Below are 27,004 nucleotides of genomic sequence, written 5' to 3'. Positions count from 1 at the left end.
TGAAAAAATTGGAAATTTGACCCCATAATAAGTTAGAACTAGTCAAGACGAGTTCGTAAGAATTTTCCGTGTATTTTTCTAAATCTAGAGCTATTTTAAATTAATTTTTCAAAGTTGTAAAAATAGGAAATGAGCAAAGTGATATACACGAGAATTAGTTTTAGGGGGTAATATAATACAAAATAAACCTTAGGGGTTAAAGTGAGAATTGAAGTTACTTTCAAGGGCAAACTAGTAAATAAGCCTAATATTAAATGAATAGATAAAAAAATTATATTAATGAGTATGAATAAGAAAATCATGGTAAGGCCCACGATATATATAGAGATAGTTTCAATTTTTTATTTATTTTATGTGAGGATGACGTCACATATAGAGATACAAATTAATTGATGAATACTCTATGTCATATATCATATCACAACTATTGGAGATCTGGCAAGTATTAATAGAGTAAGAGTTGTAGCACAATCAATCTCTAAAAAAAACAGTGAATCTCAAAATTGTTCAACAATAGATTGATGTGCTAGTGCATCAAATTAAGTGCATTGATGGATCATGAGACTGACATTGTAAAACACTGTCTACCACACCGTAAAAATCTCATAATCACTTAGGATATATTGCTCTTAATCTTGACGTACAGAAGCCATAGACACATGTCCTAGACTTGATCTACTTGAAATATCAATGGAGAATTGAGTTCGTTTGAACTTTGAGTATACGTACCGATACGATTTGGTAGATAAGTGTAGGTTTATGGGAACACTATTTCACAAGATGGAGTTTACGTACCCTCCATGCAGGGAAGATAAATCCCTTGGAGAATATATATCTCCTTTAGTAATGATGATTGCTGAGTCTAGCTATTAGCCGAATCGATGTTGGTACATTGAGTTTTCTGTAATCATGTATTAGGTCTCAAGGATATATATATAAGATGTGGAATGAATTGGTTAGACAATCAGGTGAATTGTTTCCAATTGCAATCACGAATATTTGTGGTAGAAGGGCAATAGTACGTACTATCCAGTGAGTAGGGTTGTTATGCAATATAAATAAAACAATCACTTATCATTGGAGTGAAACTAAGATCACATAGTGTAAATGATCTTAGTTCAGTCTCGTTCGTTATTAGGCCAAGAGCTTGTGTCAGGATGATTGATGAGGTTAGAAGTCAAAGATAAGTGACCTTAGAGCTAGATCTCAACCATAGCCAGATGGCCTAAATGAAAGTGAGGATGAGATGAGAAATTCACAGACTATGTGACTTGGATAAATTGTTAGTCAATTTATTTGAGAGCACATGCATATGGTGAAGAGACAGAATGGATACAGTCCATGACATGTGATTAGTCTAAAGATTTAATCTAACAGCTTGAATGCATATATAATAAGGTTATATGCAAATCCATTGGATGGTTGTACCTTATGGAAAATATGATAGGAACACAAGCATAAATGAACCTGCATGCTTGGACCGCTTGGTAGTACCATGATAAATTAAATAAATATGTGTAAATAATTATTTGTTAGTTACTTGCATAAAATATTATTAGCCATGTTAAACGGGAAATTAGTTATTTGCTATATAGTGAAAATAATTAATTAGATGAATTAAATTATTAGCCAATCACATGGTGGAAATATTTTAATTAAGAAATTTTTTTTTTCTCTTAATATAAATCCTAGAGAAATATTTCTTAAGTAAATTACTTTAAAGCCCATTTTATAGTCCTTAATGATAAACAAACCCACCTAAAAATTTTCAATGATAAAAAGGTTTACTTTGTATAAATAAAGCCCACTTTATGTTTTTTGCGTCGAACGCTCTGTAGATTTTTTTTATTTTTTAAAAAGGGCAAATTGCCACTGTTAGGGGTGGAATTTTCCACCAACTATTGAACTGTTTCTGTTCCGATTGGTTCGGTTGGTTTTTGTAAAATTTCGGTTTCGGTCACCGTACCGAACCGTGCCGAAAGCGGTAGCGTCAAAAACGGCTTTGCTCTCCCCATTTCGGTGCAGTTACCGATACCGAACCTATTAATATATATATATCAGTGATTCAGTCTGGCCATCTCTCTCCGCCTCTTTTCTCTCACAGACACTCAGTCGATCTCTCTCACGGTCGTTCTCTGCCTCCTCTCTCTCACAGATACTCAGTCTCTTTCTCACAATCACTCTCTCCGCCTCCTCTCTCTCACAATCGCTCTTATGCTCATCAGTCATCACCATCACCATCTGTTCCTATTTTTTTTATTCTTCTTCTTTGCCTTTTTATCAGCACCACCAGATTCCTTTCCACCCTTCACCATCACAATCACAATCACCATCATCATCATCTTCCTCATCTTCATCACCATCACCATCACCATCACCATCACCATCACCATCACCATCTACATCACCATCTTCCTCACCATCACCATCACCATCACTATCACCATCACCATCACCATCACTATCACCATCACCATCACCATCACTATCACCATCTTCATCATCATCACCCTATTGCAGAAGTGCAGGAGGAGGAGAAAGCCACGGTAGGCCCATTACCGACCGTCATCGACCGATACCAAATTGGTCAGTAACCGACTTTCGACGATCCGGTGTCGGCATCGAATATGGCCATTTTGACCCATTTCGATCAGTTGTCGGTATGCCCATTTCAGTTTGGTATCCAAACTGAACCCACCCCTAGCCATTGTTAAACAATGTCAATTAATAATAATATAACACGAGTGTTTTTTGCAATTCAAATAGCTACTATTATACAGTAGCAATTGCCGAGTGCTTGGTGAAGCCACCTTCACCAAGCGCTCGGTGAACAGTCACATTGGGCATGTGTCTCATTGGGTTTGGACATCTTAGTTCCTTAGTAATAGTCACATCACGAATAGCCCAAGTGAGGATTTGAAGCTTGATGGTTTTCAGTTACTGTCAAAGGCCGCTTACTTGCCTTTGGGCTCTTCTTTCGGCCTGCCATAGATTTAGGCCCAAAAAACTATATTAGTTGGATTGGTTAGACATAAATTAAAAAGATGTGACGATAAAGCATGGCCTAAACATACTATTGTCCAAACTCCAAAGGCTCTTGTAACTGATCAACTAGTTGGAATTTAATGCTTTTAAAACATAAGTACAAAGAAGCTCAGACACTTAAAAGAAGAAAGCAGAACTTTTTGAGGATAAGTTTGAAATTATATATCTACCAAGACAATAATAACAATATGACTCATGGTCATAGTCTTAGGCTTTTTCAAGTTCTAAGCTTGATGATGCATGAGCTGATGAGCATGATGGTCAAATTCTAAAATTTTGGATCTCATGATCAGCCACAAACATGTCTATCAGTTTAACGTGCTTGGTTGAATTTCTTACTACAAGATGCATCTTTCTAAGTCATACACAAAAAAGTCAATATTCAGTACCAAATATTTGTATTCGTCCAGAAAAAAAAAAGTACCAAATATTATAAATCTATAAATGTCCAGCTATTAATTTTTCCGAGTACATAGAACTAGACGCACGAGAGAGAATAATGTGAAAAAAGTATATAGGAATTAATGCTCTTTTATTTATATTTTTATTGCGTTTTTAAATACACACACCAAATCCACCAGCCTAGAACTGAGGCTGCATATATATAACAACGCTTTGCAATTTACCTCCTACCTGCAAACATCTATGCATCTTTATATTTTTTCAATGCAATAATTAATATATTATCATTTTGGGCACACACTCTTCCACCAGTTCTCCTTATTCTCCATTCCTTTCCATAAATATTAATTAGCATCAATTAAATATAACCCAAGTTCTCTCTCTCTCTCTCTCTCTCTCTCTCTCTCTCTCTCTCTCTCTCTCTCTCTCTCTCTCTCTCTCTCTCTCTCTCTCTCTCTCTCTCTCTCTTAAATTTCATTTCTTTATATGGCCTTAAGAGGTTCAATAGTATAACACCAAACCCATTAAGGCATGCATTAATTACTATGACCCTGCTATATATAGCTGGTTTTACCTTAGAACATCTTCACCCAACCACAGCTGTGACTCTATCTCTTAGCTTCAATCTTGTTTCTCTATTTGATTAGCAAAGGCTATCTTCCTTATCTTACATAAGGTAAGATATTGATATATCATCTATTAAAAATATTTAATTTTTAATTTCCTGTTACACTTTTGTTTCTTTAATCATAAACTGAATGGCCAATTGTATATTTTTGTTACATGGTTTTTAACAGGTGATAGCTAGATATTACAATTAAGGAGAGACACAAAGATGAGTAGTAGAAGATCTTCAGCAAGTAGTCCAAAGCTTGAATTGGAGCTGAACCTGTCTCCTCCAAGGGCTAACTCACCAATTGACTCCCCAAATGCATCTGAATCTTCCTCGGAAATTATGTCGATGGACGGGTCATGTGTGTCATCGGAGCCCGAAGATCAGACCATGCACTACCCGAGCAGGCCCGAAGCAAAAGCCATGGTGCTTGCGGGGTGTCCAAGGTGTCTCATGTACTTCATGCTATCTGGAGTGGATCCCAAGTGCCCAAAATGCAAAAGCACAGTCTTGCTTGCTTTCCTTAATGAAGAAAGCCCCAAGATGATATGAAGTTAAGGAGGATTAATACATAAGGCTAGCTTCCTTTATCGTCTTCTCATGAAGCACCAAAACTTGGCTCTATTTGTTAGCGTTTTAGTCTTTTTAGTTTTCCTTTTCTTTCCCCTTTTTATGTTTTTGAACGAGTTGATTTAGGGTTCAGATAGCTATCTAGAGTTAGATTGGTTATTGTGAGATTGTGGATGCTCCTTTTCTTTTCTTCTCTGTTCTATGCAAATTAAACTTGTGCTGTTTTCCTAATGATAAATTGTTCCTTTGATCTAGTAATCCTCATTCTGAAGAAAGGTAGATGCTATAGAATCCTGGCTTTTTTGTGTTGTTTTCCAGTTACTCTCTCATATGAAGTCAGTTCTACATAGGTCTCACAATATCATACGTTCCAACGATTGTGAGAAAGTTGAAAAGAAGAAAAAAAAAAAAAGTTAGAAAAAGAGTTGGGTTTTAGAACATTTTCTTCGAAGAAATTGAACAACTCCATAATCGAAAATACTTAAGGATGCAGTTATCATGGAGTTATATATGCTAAAAGTTAAATGTAATTGGATTGTAAGAGTACATGAAGAAAAAAGGTGGTGAAAAGTGTAGGAATATGAGCTCTAATCCAAAATCAATCGTAAATAAGTGGTGGATATTCTAAAAGAAAAAATACGTACTTCTGAGTTTTTTTCTTTTTCTACCATTTTCATGTATTAGCTAGGAGGTTTTAGAACTATGACAATACACGCAACAAAAGTTAAATTTAAAACTATGAATACCCAAATTATGGTGCTTGCTGAAACAGATGAATCACATAATTAATTCTTATTCAATTTTCTACGTTTTGCAGTAAATAAGGGCCATGTCCATTTCAAGAGCCAGTTATCTCATATCAGGGCACCACTTGTTTAATTCCATCAATTTTATACTTCAATGTCAATGAAGAACGGTTCAATGGTAGTTGAGCTAACTTCTCTACACTTCATGCCGAGTGTAATATTTTCAAAACCTAATTAACTTGTAGGTACTATTAAGTTGTTTATTTTTTTATATCAATTCCGAAGCTACTATTAATTAAGGACAATACTATAAACCAAAATTTTCACTCCGAACTTATTTTTTTCCTTGATTCTTACATTGAATTCTAAAACAGATAATGATATAAGTCTACTCTATGCTTCCCATTGTTACCTTCTTTTTTTTTTTTCTTCTTTTTTTTTTTTCATTCAAGGAGAGGGGGAACTGAACTTAGATGCAGGGGCAAATTCTACGATCCTTCCAACTAGGCTATCTCAACAATTGTCTTCTTTATGTTACATTAATCTACGTAATATTTGTAAAGTCAAAAAGGTCCACCCATATCTTTAAAAATGATAAAGAATGTCACGTTATAAATGTAGAGGTGCTGATGCTAAGTGGCAAGCGCTCATCATATATGTCCTATTTGTTTTGGACAGAGATTGTCACTATCGAACAATAACAACTATTATTACTGTTTGATAGTAACAAACAGTAATAATGGACTGTTGAAATTAGAGTAGATGTGACTTCATAAGCTTGAATTTTGTGTTTTATGTTTGTTTATTAATTTTTTACATGTTTATGTAAGATAAGGATAAAAGGTATATCTATAGATTCTATACGCATCACTTTTATGCGATCTTTTGGTTGTCTCTTTTTAATTATAGTGACAATGGTTGTTACTGTCAGATAATGACAATGTTTTTTTTTTTTTTTAAATGTCAAGCGCTCGACTCATTAAACGTGGGCCGGCCTTTCACTGCACAAAACATGTGGGATGGCCTATCAAAGTATATTTGTTTTTGGGCTTTGAAAAAACCAATTTAAAATAGTAATTTTTTATGTAATGGTGTGGTGTGCACATATGCCCTAAAAGTTCGAAGAAATAGTATTTTTCATTTATTAAAAGCTCTTTGGATTTGCCCAAGTGGTGAGTCAGGGAGAAATGGATTACATTTAGGACATATAAGGATTTGACCTATTCCAATAGAAAGAAAATAAATGAAAAGAGAGAATATATATATACATGCTCCTTTCATTAAGGGATTCCTTAAATAATTTTATGAAAGGGATCCCTCGTTGATTTAATGATCCAAATCATTTATTTTTTGTAGGTCTTTATTCAAAGATCATCTTTGCAACAAATTAGACAAATCGAAAATCATTAAGCTATCTAATTTGGATCAAACAAATAGACGAACAAAATGTTTTCGATAAACACTTGAAATGTTGACAATTTAATCAACGTCAAATGGTTTCTAATTTACCTAATTAATTTGTTCAACTAATGATATTTAAATAGAAATCTAAAAAATAGATGATTTTGATTATCAAAATATAATATGAAGTGGACTTCACAAGTAATCATGATCCCTTAATGGAAAGCTCTCTCAATATATATATATATATATATATATGAATGCTCTAAAGCTAACTGATTAACAAGTTAATATGAAGCTAATCATGCTTTTGGGCCCACCACATATAAATTATTGCAAAAAATCAACTAAATAATAAATTATTTAGTCATTTAATTGTGATCAAATTAATAGACGAACACTATTTTGATAAAAGTATATGCATAGTTGTTATTATAATCAAATTGTTAAATGACTTCCGATTTTTGAAATTTTTTTCAGAGATGATCTATGAAGTAAAGTCTAAAAGATAGATGGTTCAGATTTTAAGATTACATTGTGCAGTGGGTCTAACAAAGTGGTTAGCTTTGTTTTAACTTACTAACTAGATCCACCACTGCTTGGAAATGCTTTCTCAATTCATCATATGTGTATTTCCATAAAGCACTAGAAGTATATATATATATATATATATATTTCCTCCAAATAGTACTTAAAAATATTTATTTATAACACATGTGACAATTCATATTGAGCAACATATATATATATATATATATATAGCATGTGTGGCCATGACTCTTCCTAACATGTGACTATGTGAGTAAACCTACTTCTTATATATACCCACCCTTTCTACCCACCCTTTCTAGGGTGTGCATAGTTCGAAAAACCGAACCACAGAGGCATAATCGTAACCAAACCAACATTTTCGAAATGGCCAATTCAAGAACCAAAACTAAACCAAGCCTAGCCCAAACCGACTGGTTTGGTTATCCAAAAACCAGATAAAAACTTGTATACCCTAAACCTCATACCCTATACCCTATACCTTATATCATATACTCATATACCATATACTAGTATACTCTATACCAATTACCTATACTATTATACTCAATCTATACCCTAAACCATATATATACCTTTAACTATAATTGTTTTAGTATATATATACCCTATTAGTATAGTATATACAAACTATAAATTATAAACTAATCCTAAAAAGTATAAACTATATATACTATAAACATATATAAACTATAATAGGGAATTTGGTTTACTCTATAATAGATATTAAAATCATATAATATAAACTATATACTTAATAAACTATAATAAATATATACAAACATATATAAATTATAATAAGAAACTTGATTTACTCTATAATGGTATTAAAATCATATATAAACCAATTAATATATAAAAATAAATATATATTATCAGTAGTGGTTCGGTTCAGTTCGGTTAAAATTGAAAATTTCAATATTACAGACCAAAACTAAATCACAAAATTCAGATTGATTTGGTTTGATATCCGAAAACAAAATAAAAAATAAAAAAAAGGTCAGCACAAAACCCCACGGCAGCAGAAACAGACACAAACAACACGTACAGCCTGACAGCGGTTTTGATTTTAACTTAATAAAAAATTATTTCTGACAGCGGTTTATTAAAAAAAAAGGTCAGACTAAACTGATCCAATCGGTTTAATTCGGTTCGAAACTCAATTTTTGAATATTTTTGCAGACCCCTAACCCTTTCTCGATCATAATGGCCAATGAAAAACACATCCCAACGACAGTGCGGATTCGATCGCTGTATCTTTCCCTTTACTGCAAAATTATATGCATATATAAATGCATGGTCACTGTAAATAGAAAAAGATATTTTTTCGATTTCTGGATAAAAAGCAGAAAGCTAGAGTTGACAGTCAATGAATTCTTTCGTGCTCAGAATTCCTAAATGCAGGAGGGCCCATGACTAATTGACTATGGTTGCGACAACAGACGTTACAGACCTATCTGAGACTTCTGAGTTGATGTCCTCTTTTTTGTTATTTTATAATTTTTTTTTTGTTGTTATAAAACTTATACTGTGTCCCATCGATCTGCACTCTGCACTTCTGCAGCATGTACAACCATTAAAGACTGCTTCTTAACGTGGCGCGCTACCTATAATTGTATCTGAAGAATATCAAAATTAACAATGACGACAAATTTTTGTACAGTTTTACTGTGTTTTTTTTTTTTAGAGCTTTAATCGTTCGTTAATTTTTTCTTTATTGGGTAAATGAATGAGTGATATATCATATATATATTAGACTAAGTCAACACCAAACAACCAAAGCACAAAACTCCACAGCAACAGAAACAGACACAAACAACACAGCCTGACAGCAGCTCACTACAAACAAACAGCTTTTATCGTCCTACTGTTTTGCTAGGTGAAATAATGAACCGCCGGCGCCCCTAAATATATTGATATCCAAAATAAAATTAAAAAAGTTAATACTCGTCCGTAGCCAACTAATATTGCATCTTCCTTTTGGACAGTACTTGGGTGTCACCTGGGGCACTCCAAGGTCGTCTCATTCCCTAAAAAGGCTAAAATTGCAATTTTAATAATGCGAATGTATAATTAGAACCATTTAATTTGTTGATCACTTATTATAAATTATTTCTGTAAAAATTAATTTAATTAAAAATTATTTTATTATATAACTATTATCGATTACATAAAAAAATTTAAAAAAAATTCAGAGTTCAGTTCATTTTATGAGTCTTTCTTAGATTAAGACCGGTAGTGATTTAAGATTTTTAATTAAGTCCTTTTATTTTTCTTTTTTGACGACTTTATGTTAGGTTTTGACTCCAAGATATCGCCTAAAATCTCAAAATTAAAACCTAACATGCAGTCTCCACAAATCCTACTCTATACCTTAGAAGAGAAAATACCTTCAAATAGGGGAAAATACCTTTCAAATCGAGGAAGAACTTTATTATGAAGTAAAATGATTTTTTTATAAATTATTATAAATTAAAAAAAATTTCTTATAAATTTTAAAACACTTCTGGTCTCTATTTAAAAACTATTTTTCTAAAGGATTAAGTCTAATTATCTCTAGAAAAAATCAACAGTTTGGTCAAAAAATCACTTTTTAATCAGAAACCATTGATTTTTTTTCTACTTAATTGACAATAATTATATAACTAAACGATTTTCGATTGATTTGATTTTTTACAGAGATGATATTTAATAGGTTATGTAAAAAGTAAACGGTTCTGATCACACACTGGCATTGCTGAAATCAAAATTTAAAAGGATGGGGTGACCCAAGTACTGTCCAAAAGGAGGATTTCTTTTTGTGTTTAGGTCAATAAGTAATGTTGCATCTACATGCATACACAACTCGATTCTTTTTCTTTTAAGATAATTATGATCTTTGCAGATTTATTATTTTAAAATTTAGATCGAGTTTAGAATTCACTTTAAATTTCTAAGCTAAACTCTAAATTCTAAGTTTGAAATTAATAAACACAAATTTTATCATTTTGAGCCAATTGTCCAAACAGTTAAGAGATTCGAACAACATGTGATTTCATATCGTAGAATTTGGTTTGGCCTATGAATATATATATATTATATATATACACACACACATAACAATCACCCCCTCACCATAGAGTCGGAAATTTTACGCTCACCTAACCACCCGCTCACCATAGATTTGAGAATTCAATGATCGAAACCAATCATCCTTGAAAAAAATGAAGTGAATCGAAAATTATTTAGCCATTTTGATTATCATTACAATTATTTCAATGTTTTATAAAAAATATTGTGTTTTTATTTATTTGATCATAGTTGATTAAATGATTTTTGATTTGGTTAATTTTTTAGATTATTCACACCAATACTTCCTGAAAGTAACTTTTATTTTCACTTTGTCCCCTTAAATTTTAATTTTCTCACTTTACAAACTCTTTTAGTACACCTTATTCCGTCAAATTTGTCAATAACTTTGTTAAAAAAGCTCATGTGGCTGCCTAGGTTGGACGGATGAACCATTTTTATATTATTTAAGATGCCACGTGGATAAATAATTACTATAAAAATGTAGATTCTTACAAAAAAAAAAATTAAATTAAATGAAAAAAAAAAAAACATAGAAACCCTTCCCCCACCAACAACAAACGTAGCCACCACCCTCCCTCCGCCGGACCCGTTACCACTGGTGACCCCTCCTCCCTTTTCTTTCTCTCTCTCCACTCTCTCTGCCACTCATGAGCTAAATCAGTCATCAAACTCACTCACCCCATGGACGATTCCTCTCGCAAAAAATCGAGCTCTCGCCGGCGATCATGGTGTTGCTCATTCAAATACTCACCTTCTAGCCCCAAAGCCCTCACAAACCCTCGCTCCAAACTCACCCCAGATCAATAACGTCATTGGGTTTCATATATTTCTCATTGGATTGAAACTTAATTAGGAATTTACTGTCATTTCTTTTGATTCATTTTTGGATGAAAAGTCCAATCTCCTTTCAGTTTTTCAGATCTGGAAATAGAAACTTTTTTTTATCTCTCATGGTGTGAGAGGGTGGGGTGGGAAAATGGTGGAATTGTGGGCTGCTGGGTTTGGGAAAGGTGGGAGGGAGAGTTTGAGTGTTTTTTCTTTGTTTTGTTTTGTTTTTTAAATTTCTTCCAGTTTTTTTAAATTTTTAATTGACTTTTAATTTTTGTTTTAGTTTTTAAAAATATTTGAGTTTTAAAATCATTATTTATTTATTTTTTTACACCAAACGTCTTACATACCAAAATGTTCATCCACGTACACACTATGTTAACTTTTTTCACAAAGCCCGTGACGAACTTGACAGAATAGGATAAGTTGCAATGTACATCTTGTAAAATTTGGGTAAAAAAGTGATACAATTTAAGTTTAAGGGGGGTAAAAAAAAAAAAACAGTATAACTTTCAAGAGGTATTAGTACAAATAAGCCTTTTTTTTTTTTTTTGTAAGATTAATGATATTTAAAGGAATACTTAAAAAATAAATAGTTCAAATTATGAGATTATATCATGTGATGGATTCAAAAGATGATTATCTTGTTATTACTTTCCTAATTAGTTAGTATTTGAGTGCTTATATAATCCATCTCTTATGACCATATATATCCTTTTTTTATTTATATATTTAAAAATAGCTAGTAGCCTAGTAATAAGGATTATATTTTTGGGGTTCACCTCGCAAAGTCGCAATGTAATCCAAGAATTTTAAACTATAAACTACTTGAATAAATTAAAGATTAAATGTTAAACTATGTATATATATATATATATATCCACACAAGGGGTTTCAAGTGTGGACATCTAAAAACAAAATAAATTTTGGACGTCCTCCTCCAAGCCAACCGACGATGTAGTTCAATGATCAAAATCATTCATATTTTAGCTATAGCTCTATTCAATGATCATTCATATAAAAAATTAGACAAATCAAAAATCGCTTGATCATGATCATTATATTTAATAGGCTTATTTCACGATTTATTATCCAAAACTATTTTCTATTCCCAAATTACCACCTGAAAGTTTTTTTATCCTAGGTTTTCACCTATAACTTACACATGTGTCCCATTTTACCTTGTTCCATCAACACCTCTGTCAAAAATGCTGATGTGGCCGTTAATGCTAACGTAGCGCGCCACATCTTTTCTTTTATATTCAGATTTTTGCTATTTTCCTATTTTTATAAACTTTGAAAATTAATTAAAAATAGCTCGGAACTCAGAAAATTCCTACGAACTCATCTTGACTAGTACTAATTTATTATGGATCAAAATACTAATTTTCCCTTTGAGTGTTTTCAGAAAATTTGGGAAATCTAAATTTATTTATAGAAAATTAAAATACTCTAGACTCTTTGAAAATTCATAGAATAATCTCTCGAACTCCAAAAAATACGAGGTCTGCACCGTTGGTCTTCTAAAAACTAACAATACCTTTATCGTGAACACTTGCTACCCAAAAGACCTCCTGGTCTTAGAGGAAAATAAATTTCCCTCTATAAAATAAATTCTAGAAAAATTTTACAATTTCTGTAAAGTCTCGAAAGAATTCTCTAAAACAGGTTTTTGGTTTTTTTTTTTTTAAATAATTTTGAGAATTCGTCTGAGACTTTACGAAAATTCTAAAATTTTTCTAGAATTTATTTAATAGAGGGAAAATTTTCTTAATTTTTTAGAAATAAATTGGGACTTCTCAAATTTTCTGGAAACACTTACATGGAAAATTGGTATTTTGACCCCAAAGTAAATTAGTACTAGACTACTAGTCAAGATGAGTTCGTAGAAATTTTCTGTGTATTTTTCTGAGTCCGGAGCTATTTTTAAAGTTTATAAAAATAGGAAAATAGAAAAAATCCGAAAATAAAATAAAAGATGTAACACATTGCGCACATCCAGTGCTCTACCTCAGCATTTTTTAAGGAGGTGTTGACGGAACAAGGTAAAATGAGATATGAGTGTAAGTTATAAGTGCTAACCTGAGACAAAAAAATTTTCAAGTGATAATCTGAGAATGAAAAACAGGTTTAGGTAATAAATCATAAAATAAGTCTATCTAATAAAATTGAATAAGGATAGTGCTGCCAAATGGCCAAACAGACACAATTTTATATATTTGTATCATCTCAGCTTATCATCTTGTGATAGAAATGAAAATCACTTATATGTGTGACTTACAAAATTAATCCACTTAAATTATAACATATATACAATTAATATGCTTATAATAGAAAACTTATTAATATATACACTAAATGATAAACATTAGACACAATATACTATATTAATAATTATATACACGTGTAATATCATATGAGTGGATTCATAATACTATATCAATATGTCATTCTCATATTACCGTTACACATAACAAATTATTCACAAAATAATAAGAGAAGCAGCATACAAATTATTAGTTGGGAATTTGGGATGATACCAAAAATGCACCGTATAAAAAGAAGATTTAGTGTGAGGTGTCGGGGGTTTAGTTAGATTGACTGGACCATGGGAGTATGGGACATATATATATAAATAGAATGACTGCCATATTTACTATTTAGGTAACAAACAAAAATTTGGTATTGCATTATTATGTGGCGTCAACCTCATAAAATGACTGCAGTGCTGGATTTGACTGATGATTGTTGAACTACTCAATTCAGGTAGCTAGAACGCTGTGGTAACAGTATAAAATGGTTGTTGTTTTACTTAGTTTAATTAAGGGTCTGTTTGAGAATGAAATCGACTAGTCTCACTTGTTTCATTGAAGCTTCACCATCCCTCTGTCCTTCCCTCAGGTAGATCCTTCAACTCTTTAGTGTGTCCCACTTTTGTAAGCATGCACTTTAAAACACATAAAATCTTTTGTTAAAAGTATGAACAAAACTTACCTATCTCTGGATGCCACCGGTACCTGTGTGGTATCACTAGGGAGAGAAAAAGAGAAAGAGAGAAAAGGAGAGAGAAAAAGAGAGAGGAGAGAGATAGAGAGAAAAGAGATAATGGGGATACCACCTATTGGTATCTCCAGGGCTGGTAAGTTTCACTCTAAAAATATACGTACGGTAGTTCCTAAAAATGTACTCCCAAAAATTTTCTTTAAGCGTTTTTCTAGAAAATACTAAAACGGATTCATAAAAATCAATAAAGGCTTGTTTAATTGGTATGCGGATTGGAGCTTGGTAATGGACTAATGGGTATGAGATTTTGTTCTCATATTTACTAAGCACATTCATGAAAATGTGTTATCCCATGATGAAGGGAATTTGAAACCATTGAGCTCCCTTGGATTTTCTATTCCCATAACTTAAGAAATCATTTATTGTGGATACTTATTATTAAATTAACCCTACTTAAAATAAATATTATTATTCAAATTATAATAAATTATGGTATTATTGAGCACGAATATGGGAGTGGTATATTCATGGTTACCATACCCAGCATTTCCAAACACTGGAATGAAAATTATTCATTCTCATCCCTTTGGAATGAGCATGAATATGAAATTTCAAAAAAACCTAATCTATGAACCAAACGGTGGAATGAGCATGAATATGAAATTTCCAAAAAACCTAATCCATGAACCAAACGGGACCTAACTACTTTTAGCAGTTTCTAAACCCTTTTAAAAGTATGTCTTAACAGAAGTTAGGTTTTAAGAGCAATTAATAATAAACCAATGAGTATAAAATTCTATGTTTAACTCAAGTGGAAAAAAAAAATTTAAAAAGAAAGTGCTCTGTGGTACTGAAGGAGACTTCTCCTCGTTCATTGCATTTGTGGGGCTGAAATATATTTCAGCCTCATACTCTCACCATTATGCATGCATTAAACTCTCACAACAAAAATTGTAATAAATATAGAATATTATGGGACCATTGAGCTGCTTTTGCTATTTCCATAACTTAGGAAAGCATTTATTGTGGTACTTATTACTAAATTAACTCCACTTAAAATTACAAATATTATTCAAATTATAATAAATTATGGTATTATTGAGCATGAATATGGAAATGGTATATTTCTTGGTTACCATACTCAGCATTTCCAAATACTGGAATAAAAATTAGAGACAATTAAGCTTGAATTTTTTTAGAAAAAGAATATTTAGATGGAGACCGGAGGTGTTTTAAAATTTATAAGAAAATTATTTTAATTTATAATAAAGTATTTTAATTTATAAGAAATTTTTTTAATTCATAATAAAGTTTTTTTATTTTATAATAAAATCCTTTTAATTCATAATAAAGCCCTCCCTCGATTTTAAGGGTATTTTTCTTTTTAGGGTGTAAAGTGGGCTTTGTAGCATAAAGCCATCAAAGAAGAAAAATAAAAAGACTTGATTAAAAACTCTAAATTACTACCGGTCTTAATCAAAGAAAGACTCATAAAATTGACTAAATTCTAAATCTTCCTAAAAATTATTTATTTTTATCCCCTTAGAATGAGCATGAATATGAAATTAATTTTGAAAAAACCTAATCCGTGAACCAAACGGGCCTAACTACTTTTAGCAGTTTCTAAATCCTTTTAAAAGTATGTCTTAACAGTTAGGTTTTAAGAGCAATTAATAATAAACCAATGAGTATAAAATTCTATGTTTAACTCAAGTGGAAAATTTTTTTAAGAAGAAAGTGCTCTGTGGCTCTGTGGTACTGAAGGAGACTTCGATCTCCTCGTTCATTGTATTTGTGGGGCTGATACTCTCATCATTATGCATGCATTAAACTCTCACAACAAAAATTGTAATAAATATAGAATATTATGGGACCATTATGGTAAAAAAAAAAAATTATAGAAAAAACACCGAATTTTGCTTTGACACACAGAATTTTTCTTACCACCTTAAAGCATATTTGCATATATTGAACTCCTACTGCTACTACTACATGTTGGGAGTCTATTTTATTCTTCTGTTTAGGTGTGAGGTTTTCTTCTATGTTGGATATCTAATTTAATATCCAATTATGAATAATCACTTATTCCATATGAACCAACATATATAAATTAAAATAATGAATTTTGATGGGTTTTCTGTTGCAAATTAATTTGTCACAACCTTAATTAATTAAGTGAGAGTGATCCGTAAATTGCATGGTGATTAAAATTTTTCTGTTGGTAGGGCTTCCCAGATAAGGTTCAAAATTTTGTACCTAGCTAGCTATTTAATTCGATAACTCTCAATCATGTGCCCTACATAATTAATAAAGGGAGTAGTGCAATTTTGTAGGGCCTTATGCTCAATAACTGCACATGATCGATGTATGTCGACGGCAGAAAACTCATATTTTTTTAGAAAGAAGTCAAGTGGAAAACTTCATAAAATGACATATTTTAACTAATGAAATATTTATAATTTTGATCTATGTTTTCAAATGTAAATAAGTTTTACTCTTTTGGTCATTTTCATACAGAAGAATACCTACTTTTTATATGACCAGCTCTACTCTAATTTTGAATTTTTTCGACTCTAAACTCTTATATGCATTTTGAACAGCTCGACCATCTCCTTGAAAAGCTTGATTCTAATGGATCTAGATCCTCTGCTAATCCCTTATGTGGAGTATCTTGCTATTTGCACGGTTCATTATTAGTCAATATAACCCAACAAGTTCTATTTATATATAAATAGCTAATTAGTTCAAATTCAAACCCAAAATCAATTAGTAATAGGAGGAGTAGACAATTCTTCAATTAACATAGTTTTCGATTAACTTAATTTTTTGTAAGCATGATCATTCAATGAACACAAAAAAAGTATACGGTTCCAATTATTAAAGTACAATGTGGGATCCCACACTTGAAGCTTAAGTGTGGGATCCCATATTTAGGCTTATTGTTGAGATCTCTCATGAAACCCACTCCATATAATATTTTAACGAACCGTTTATTTTTTAAGTGTATATTCAAATATCATTCTTGCAAAAAATTAAGCAAATAAAAAATCATGAAGGCTATCAAACTTTGATCAAATAAATAGACGAAGAAAATATTTTCGATAAACACTTGAAATAGTGAAAATTTAATCAACGGTTAAATGATTTCCGATTAACCTAATTATTTGCAAGCACAATTCTTCAATAGAGACAAAAAAAAAATAGACGATTCTGATTATCAAATACAATGTAGAATGGGTCTCATAAGAGATCTCACAAAATAAGTCTAAATGTGAAATCTCACATTTGAAGCTCTATATTTATATTTATTTATTTATTTATTTTTTTCTATTGTATATGAATTGGCATCCAAAAGTAAATACATCGCATTCAAACAAGTAGCAGCTAGTAATAAAATTTCCAACCAACTTATGTTTGAGGGAGCAACCGTGTTCAAAAATCGATGAGCTACAGTGTCAATAAATGGTCTTGTAGCTGAGTGACATCTTTGATTCCAACTCTTTATTGAGGAGGAAGTTGGTCCTTATAATTATTGTTAGGTTAAAGAGAGAAACTTGCCCGTCTCGTTGTAGTAGGGGACTAGACATCAGAAGCAAGAGAGAGAAAAAAAAAAAAATATGAGAGAGAGAGGAAAAAAAAAGGACAAGTTTTTTTTTTTTCTCTCTCTCTCTCTCTCTCTCTTACCTGTGATGCCACGTTCTTTATAACAAAGACATGCAAATTTCTCACTAGGTTAAATAAATGTAAAGGAGGAGCTGCCATGGGCATTGCCATTCCGATCACAGCCATCCATAACTATCTCAAAAACCAAATCCAAAACGTATTTTTGAAATATTTATCATATATATTTTTGGAATTTGCCTGTGTTGTAACTTGTAAGTACTCTGATCTCTTTCTTTTTTAATTTGTATGGTGGATAGAACAAGTTAGTTAGTGGGATTGAACACAAAGGGATGCCAATACAATATATCTTAAATAAATATACCTATTTTTTTTTAATAAATAAAAGGACATTGTTTCGCTCCTTATATTGTATTATTTTCCAGGATTTAAAGAAACACAAGTTTAATTTGTCATATTTAATAAGGACAACTACATTTCATAACAATAAGGACATTTTTAAGACAGTTCTTAGACTGCCGATCAATCAACATATGTATAAATCAATCGAAAATGTAGCTGCAGTTGATCGATTTTTTTTCTTTATTCTCTACTTGAATTTTATTGAAGTTATATAGTGTAACTGTAAATTACAACTTCTAGTTGCAGTTAATTGCAACTGCAGTTGCAGTTAGGATCAATGTGAATTACAGATCAATTGGCGCTTTCGATCGGTGCTACTTTTTAAATAAGGTAATGCTAGGGGAACTATGTTGTTGTACCACATTTATGATACTACATGATGTGGCTTCCTAGCCACTCTTGATATTTTGAATAACAAAATTTGCTGCCTAACCCTTAATTATAAGGGTTCATGTTCACCACAAAACACGCGTATAAGAATATGTACAGCCTAAATGACTCATTAGATGAATGAAAAAATGAAATATCATACACACAAGTCAAATTGTGATTTTTCTGATGTGTAATAAGCAGGAATGAGTCATTACTATTTTACATAAATAAGATAAGACAGGATGTCATTAACAACCACAGTAAAGATAATACCGAACTTTCCAAGCATAGGAATTGCTCTGCAGCCATTCAAATTTCATGCATTTTGGTCTGTGACTTGAGGGAAGGAAATGTTTGTTTGTTAATAACATTGAAGGTGGTTGTGCGCATCTGACCCAAATGCAGGATTGCGGCAGGGCCGCATAATAGAGGGCGCTGATGATTTTGGTCCAACACTCCTATAATATTTTCACCACCCTAGATAAAGACAGGATGAAAATTAAATGTGCTTTTATGAGTTTCCCCTTCTATGTGCTTTTATGAAAATTAAATGTGCTTTTATGAAAATTTCCCCTTCTACTCATCAAACTATTTTTTTTAATTTTTTTTTTATGAGTTTCTTTTTCCCTTTTGAATTAAGTTCAATGACAATACTATTTAGTACAAATAAGTCTGGTATACAAATAACATTTTCCTAAATTCAATTAACTATGTGTTATCAAAATTTTTAAAAAAGTTCAATTGACTATATACAGGTTAATTGCTAAGGCTATGTTTGTTTTGATTTTTGGGCTGGGATATGCTTGTTTAGATGGAAAATAAAGTATTAAAGAATTTTTTTTGCGGCAAACCTTTTTTCCTTTGGGAAAGCATCTAGCGTTTGGTAGATTTTAAGAAAAGTCATATTACATCGTGTTTTTTCTTTCTTGTGCATTAGTCAAGGACTTAATGATAAAAACACCTATTACATATATTTTTAGGGATTAATTACAATTATATACTTTAACTGTACATCACTTTTTAATTTAGTACCTATAATTCAAAAATTTTCATTCGAATACATCAACTTCACACTTGTGTGTATTACTTTCTTGTAGATGTGTATTAACATTCCACAAATAACATATAAAAAATACCACTTGTGTGTATTACTTTCTTGTAGATGTGTATTAACATTCCACAAATAACATATAAAAAATACCGAGTAATTATTATTTTCTTTTGAAATAATTGTGTGTTTTAACTTTTAACTAACAAACAGTAGGTCTTACTATCAGACAATTCCAATCGAGTTACAAGCGAGCACAGGAAATGTTGTCACTATATTAACTTAGTGAACCAATTTATCAAGTTTCTCAACGCCTTTCCTTCTTTATCACTGTATTTACAAATTTAGAGTTAAAAACCATAAACGGACCCTTAGTTAAGACTTCAACAGATTATAAAGTTTAGAAATATTTATTAACAAAATCTAAGAAAATGCTCATGTCTTAAAAAAACTTTTCAGTTCAATCCAACATTTTTTAAAGACATTCTAAAAAATGATTTTATGTCAAAGAAAAAACAGTTTTTTTTTTTTTTTGTTGATGTGATCATTGGTAAGACCTTAAGCTACTTTTTTTTTTTTTTTTTAAGAAAATATGTTCCATATCTAACTTATTTATGTGGATGATCGGCACCTTTTTTTGTTTTTTTTCATGGAGATATGAATTACATCATGAAAAAAGGAAGGAAAGAAAGGGGTTGAGAAAAAAGGAAAATGGAAAGATAATCAAATAATATAAAGATATGAAAAAACTGTCATGTTATTCTCTAAACTATTACACTTGTGTCAATTTACTCTCCATACTTCTAATTTGAAAAATTAACCTGTTTGGATATCCTATTCAAATTTTTTTTTTTTTTTTTCAAAAACAAATTGACGAAATTACCTCATTTTGAAAAGTGACGTAACTTAATTTTTTTTTTTTTTCAAATTAAAACTCTGAGAACAAATTGATAGAAATGGAATAGTTTTGAAAGCAAAATGACATTTTTCTCTAAAGATCTTGTCAACTACAGTCTACGGCAGCAGGATAACTATGTTCAAATTTGTACCTGAGATACAGTGACCCACGTCCATCAGCACATCAGCAAATTGTATTGGCTTCGACATAAATGTGTTTTACTTCAACATTTCAACATATCAATAGCAGCACATCAGATTTGGTCGTTTTATTATTTAAGTCTTGTCAAATAAGGTTTTGGTTTGACTAAAAAAAAAAAGCAAATTAAATGATAATTTCACAAGAAATTTCTAGTATTAAAATTCTTTTTACATTCAATACCAAATTAGGATGACCAATTTTGTTCAAAAGCATATGACAAAAAACGTGACAACGATACAAGGAAAAAGAGGAGACAAAAGAAAAATGAATAAGATGAAGAATAGGTAAAACTAAAACAATAAACTATAAACATTTAACGGTGCTTTTAGTTTTATTTTTTACTTTGAAAATTATTTTGTCCATTCTCTTCCTTTCTCCTTCATATGCCTCATCTCTCTCTCTCTCTCTCTCTCTCTCTCTCTCTCTCTCTCTCTCTCTCTACTTATAAATAATATGCATAAATACAACTTTCTTTGCATAAATAATTGCTCTGGCCATAACATTCCTTTAATCAGAAGGAAAAGTATTTAAAATGTGACCAGAAGCTTCTTTGAGATATGAACTCTACACTTGAATGACTTCTGCCTAGGTGTGGTGTGCAATTGGCACTTGAATAGTTTCCATTCTAAACCTAAACAAAATGGAAACTTCATTGTGAAACTTGGTCGCAACAATAGTTTATACAGGTCAAACATATAACACAGTATTAGGTGTGGTGTGCAATTGGCACTTGAATAGTTTCCATTCTAAACCTAAACAAGATGGAAACTTCATTGTGAAACTTGGTCGCAAACAATGGTTTATACAGGTCAAACATATAACACAGTATTAGCCATATACCTCCACAGGCTCAAACCTAGTCCTCGTATATCTGATGCCGTTCAAGTTCAGTAACATGTTCAGTTAGGAAGCTTACGGTGTGATTTGTTGTCTCATTCTTGCTCCTACACTGAAGCAACTGTTCCCGGAGACTACGAACAAGCTCATTAAGTCTCTGAATGTTCTTCTCTTGCAATAATATGATCTGTGACATGCGAGACTTGTTAAATTTGAGGGACACATGTAAAACCTTAGAAGCCACAAAAGAACTTCACAATATATGTAGATTCACTTGAAAGATGGAGTAGAAACAGATCATTAGAGCAGATTTAACAATTTACTTTACACCATTGTATATGAATATTAATTTCAGATACAGCAAGAAAGCATTTCCCTCATCTAGGCTATAATATCAGTCTATCCATAACAAAGCTACACTGGTCCCACTAATGTCAATTCCTCCCATTAGGTTATGGAAAGTCACTACATCCTCCATAACACATAAGTCACATGACTTATAACTGTAAAATCACCCAAAGCATGAAATTTTTTGAAAGATACCAGCTCCTTGATTCATTATCCTTGTTACTACACATGCATGCTAACAGCTCTACACAGACACTAGTATGCATAAAGTCCAAGCACCATAACAGCTCTACAAAAAATAATAAAAAAAGTGCTAGAAACTATAGAAACCAAGCACCATAAAAAAGTATGCTTGAATCCCAAGCATTCTCATTATAACAAAAAAAAAAAAAAAAAAAAAAAAAAGAGATGATAACCATAGGAAACAAGCATGATAAAAAATAAAATAAAAGAAGAAGAATAAATGAAGCCCTATATTACCTTGCTTTTAGCATTTTCTATAAAGTGATGATGACAGATACAGAAAGAAATTGTGTTTAAGTTAGGCGTAAGAGTATGTTCAGAAATTATGTTTATGTTAATAGAATTTAAGGAGTTATTTTTTATTAATTATAATTCAGATAATAATTATTGTTTCAGTGTTTATTATTCCAATTATCAATTAAGTTGGGATTGCCTATATAAATAGGCCTTATCGTAACAGGGTTTTAGGCTTTGGCATGTTGATGTGAAAATTTGTTTTCAGTTTGCCCTAATTTTATCAGCTAAAAGGAAAAGAGTTTAGCCTAATTTCCTTTCTCTCTTCCCTTGTTCTACTTCTCCTCCTCCGTAAGCTTCTATTTCTATGTCCCTCCATTCTTTCTCGTCTCCTCTATTTTCTGTCCTTGTTCTGCATATCAGTATAAACTATCATATTACTCAACAAGGTAAACATGCATAAGAGTCAAGACTCAATAGTCAAGGAACCTATAGAGCAAGAATCAACTCCTCTCATTCAACCCCACCATACAGAGCACAAGAAAGTCATGAGGAAACAAAGTCCATGGTTGTCACAAAGGAGGATAACGAGGGAAATTGGACAAGAGCAAGAGAAGTATGATACTGAAGTCAAGGAAGTCAAAGAAACTTTTCAGGTCGAAGAAAGCACCAAAATCAAATATTTGAATGTGCCTACTCTTGGTAGATAATGTATCAATTGATTTCATGATTCCTTATTGATCTAATTGTTTAATTATAACTCTGAAAACAATAACTCATTAATTTTTCTTCCTCCAAGATTAGAGGTAAAGCTGATTGGCATTCTGGATTACATGAGTTCCTATATTTCAGCATTACAAAACTTGAGATCAAGTTTTCCAACTAGGAAGATTGGTGATGGAAGCAAAAAGAAATTCTATATCTATTTTAGGCATAGCACAAAGCCAAAAATTATGTTTATTTCATTAGAATTTAGAGATTTAGGAGTTAACCTGAACTTGACCGGCTTCCCATTTTGGTCCCTGAACATTATAACTTCCCAGTTGAGTCCTTAAACATTAATTTGGGTGTTTAGCAATGACAAAATGAAACATCTGTTTAAAAATCTGACGAAACGAGGGCAATTTCATCCATTCAGGTGAGAATTATAGATTCATGGTTTCTAAAGATAAGCATGTGGGGCAAATCATCTATATCTTAAGCTCTTGGGTATTGGCAGGAAGGAAGAGAACGTGGGAGGGAAGAAGATGGAATGGTGAGAAATTTTAAGGCTTAAGAGTTGGAAGGTATAAGAGGAGTAGGTAGGACCTGAATGAAGAAGTTGCCCTTGTTCCATAAGGTTGTCAAACAGATGTTTCATTTTGTGTTACTGAACACGAGAATCAAACTTCAAGGGGTCAATTGGAAATTTTTAAGTTTAGGAGCATTAAAGTATTTAACCCCTTTAATTATCTTGGAATTGCCTATGTAAATTGGCTTTTGGACTTTGAATCATTGATGTGAGAATAATGATCTATGAAAAGCACATCAAACAGAATCAGCTTAATTAAATGAAGCGCTCACAAGCTTGCAGTTCATTAAGATAGTGCAAACTTCACAATAACAACTGGTAAAGGCATATAATTTTGGTTTCAAGCAAAATCATCAGCATGCTAATAACATTTTAGCTTAAAAAAGACACCTAGATTAAAAAAATATATATATATATATAATATGCAGCTCATCCTTAAAATTCAAGAAATCTTTTGCATAATAAACAACTCCATTTCTGAATCAAAGAATATGGGAAGTTCAAAGTGAATAAAGCATACTGGATTACTAACTTATCAAAAATAAAGATAAAAAGAAAATACTGGAATATAAGTAAGAGACTTATTACCTTCTCTTTTACAGCTTCTTCCCTGTTTGAGTTCTGATTCTGCTTTTGTGAGATACTTGGAGTTGAGTCAAGGTCAACCACAAGTGGTTGCTTCCACTCAAACTGGGAAGTGATTATGAGAACAATAAGCAGAAAAACAAGCAGTACAGGTCTTGACATCGTTCACAGTTCTACAAAACCTGTTCAAAATTCAAACCAAGCAAAATAAGCTTCACAAATCAGATTTGGTATTCACTATATTCCTCCCTCTTAACGAGAATCTTCAGTTAGTCAGCATAACTAAATAAAAGAAGCACAACTCACATTCTATATTCCACACTTTATGTTGTTTTGGTTTATAATCTTGGAAATATTAAATTAACTTGGGATCCATCAGTCTCGACATGAATTAGAATTTAAGGGATAAAATTTCTAGCAAATTTCCCTTTGATAGAAAGAACTGATATTTGGTAGCTTTAGGAAAATTCTATCGAGAGATTGATTGTGATTCAGTCTATGCTCCAACTTAATACCAGGTGGAGAAGATTTTGGGTCTCTTCTATTAGAAAACATTTCATGAGAAAAGAATAAAGGAATCTTCATGTATCTTGGAAATTTATTTCAGAAAGCCTCCAATTTTTCGATGGAAAAATAAAATTTTGATGTAAATTGTTCTAATAGAATCTTTAGTAAATTTTTTGTTGTTCCATAGATTTAGAAGATTCCTTTCCAACAACTGTTTTTCTTGATCGTTCTTAGGTTCACAAAATATCTCCTTGAACAATTGAACAAAAGTAATGCTCACATGTATCCAAAAATTTTCTTAGGAAACAAACATCCAGAAAACTTTCCGACTAAAAGTTCCTTTTTGTCAGGAACTATTTTCTGTTTAAACTAACATCCAATTTTTCTGACCTGGGAAATTATCTCAGGAACTAATTCCCGTTTAAACAAATGGAGCCCTACAGAAATACAAAGCACATTCCAATAACAATTATTTACTCGAACTCAGCAACCAAACTAACCCAATTTTCAGTGAAGCAGGACATGAGAAGATTCTATAAATGTAGCAAAAAAAGAATTTCATTTGGTAAATGAAGCAAAATTAAAACAATCAAATTCATCGGAAACTACTGAAAAGCCATAAGTTATCTTACAATAACGCTGAAATCTAATCTAATCAATTCAATCCTCCTATTATCAATAAAATAACGGTTATTCAATAATATATATACATATAAATTGTTGACAATAGGACGTGTTCTTTAGGTTTAAAGAAGATACAAATTCCACTCCAATCAAATGTAAATAGCTAGGTTAGGTTCAACTTATTCGAAAACAGTTCAATTAGGCTCCGTCTCAACCAATCCAATCCAAATACAAACAATTGAATCAGACAGAGCCATGTATGATTGAAACAATAAATTATTTCCCTTCCCAGAATTTTCTCGGGAAACAAACAGATTCTACAAATTAAAAGTCAACAAATAATTGAAGCTGGCGCGAATGGAAATGAAAGGGAAGACTTACAGATTGGCGTGAGCAACAAAACTCTAGGTTCATGATCGACCAGTTCCCTAAAGACTCGAATTTGTTGACTACTAGAATTCAGAAAATCTCGTACCTGTAGTTTATTTGGGTTCAATAGGATGGTTATAGAAGCTTTGAAATTTTGAATTTGCTTGGAAAATAATTGACTTTCAATTTTACTAAATGTGCTCTTGTATTTTAAATTTTTTTCAATTAAAGACAAATCAGCAATTTTGTGTAAATCAGTTGACAAAAGTCACAAAATGATCATTGTAATTTGTAGATTTGTAGGTGAAAGGGTATTTATGTACGACTCGATTTCATCATAAATATAAGGCATAAATTCAATTTAGACACATAACTATATAAGCTATTTCAACGGGGTCCATGAACTTTAAAATATTTCAAATACACACCCGATCTATTATCTAAATTGAAAAATGAATTTCTGTCCATTGATTCGTTGAGAGATCAGTTAAATGACAGCTTGGCTTTTGCTGACCGGGATTACTTGGCGATGTGGCGCTATCTCAGCAAACATTTCCCGCCAAATGTGCGACACAGGCCCACAATTTAATAATAATAGAGAGAGAAAGAGAGAGTTTGTGGGCCCGTGTCAGGGGTTAGGTGGACCCGTGTCGCTCATTTTCGACGAAATGAGCGACACGGTTCCACCTAACCCCTGACACAGGTCCACAAATTCATCATTTCTTTCTCGCTCGTTGAACACAAGTGAGAAATTTATATTCGAATTTGGGAAAAAACGTGATGTTTTTGGGAGACTAAATGGTCAGGAGAGCGTTCGACGAGCGAGAAAGAGGTGATGGGTGTGTGGGCTCGTGTCAAGTGGACATGTGTTGCTCATTTGGCGGGAAATGTATGCTGAGTTGGTGCCACGTCGCCAATTAATCCCCGTTAGCAAAAGCCAAGCTGACATTTAACTGATCTCTCAATAAATTGATAGACAAAATTTCATTTTTCAATTTACATAATAAATCAGGTGTATATTTGAAATATTTGAAAGTTCGTGGACCCCATTAAAATAGCATATATAGTTATGTGTCTAAATTGAATTTATGCCTAAATATAAAACCTAGAGAAATGTCTAGCTACTTTCTCTTTTTTATCTTATTCTTCAACATTTTCTTATATTATTCTTATTACAACGTATAGTCTCATAATC

At 31.8% G+C, this 27,004-nt stretch overlaps 1 protein-coding gene and 1 pseudogene across 1 annotated transcript; one reads left to right on the top strand and one right to left on the bottom strand.

The window, feature by feature from the left end:
* The first annotated feature begins 4,282 nt into the window (after positions 1 to 4,282).
* On the top strand, positions 4,283 to 4,612 carry LOC147299131 (protein GL2-INTERACTING REPRESSOR 1 pseudogene; annotated as a pseudogene).
* A 16,694-nt stretch (positions 4,613 to 21,306) lies between these two features.
* On the bottom strand, positions 21,307 to 26,047 carry LOC147299130 (uncharacterized). The gene is made up of 3 exons (XM_086229492.1): positions 25,822 to 26,047; positions 24,313 to 24,491; positions 21,307 to 21,795 (listed from the first exon to the last, which is right to left on the bottom strand). The coding sequence occupies exons 2-3, from the start codon at positions 24,469 to 24,471 to the stop codon at positions 21,628 to 21,630; spliced, it is 327 nt and encodes a 108-aa protein (XP_086085618.1). The 5' UTR covers positions 24,472 to 24,491; positions 25,822 to 26,047; the 3' UTR covers positions 21,307 to 21,627.
* Between the last annotated feature and the right edge of the window lie 957 nt (positions 26,048 to 27,004).

The sequence above is a fragment of the Dryas octopetala genome, chromosome 1, assembly GCF_963921425.1.
Source record: "Dryas octopetala chromosome 1, drDryOcto1.1, whole genome shotgun sequence".
NCBI lineage: Eukaryota > Viridiplantae > Streptophyta > Magnoliopsida > Rosales > Rosaceae > Dryas > Dryas octopetala.
The sequence above is the reverse complement of the archived record's forward strand: the minus strand, read 5'-3'. Positions and strand labels throughout refer to the sequence as shown.

Excerpts from the sequence above, each read along its gene's own strand:
- LOC147299130 (XM_086229492.1), bottom strand. The coding sequence starts at position 24,471 with ATGTCAAGACCTGTACTGCTTGTTTTTCTGCTTATTGTTCTCATAATC. Across the intron at positions 21,796-24,312 it reads AAGAAGCTGTAAAAGAGAAG|ATCATATTATTGCAAGAGAA; the intron begins GTAATAAGTCTC and ends CGCATGTCACAG.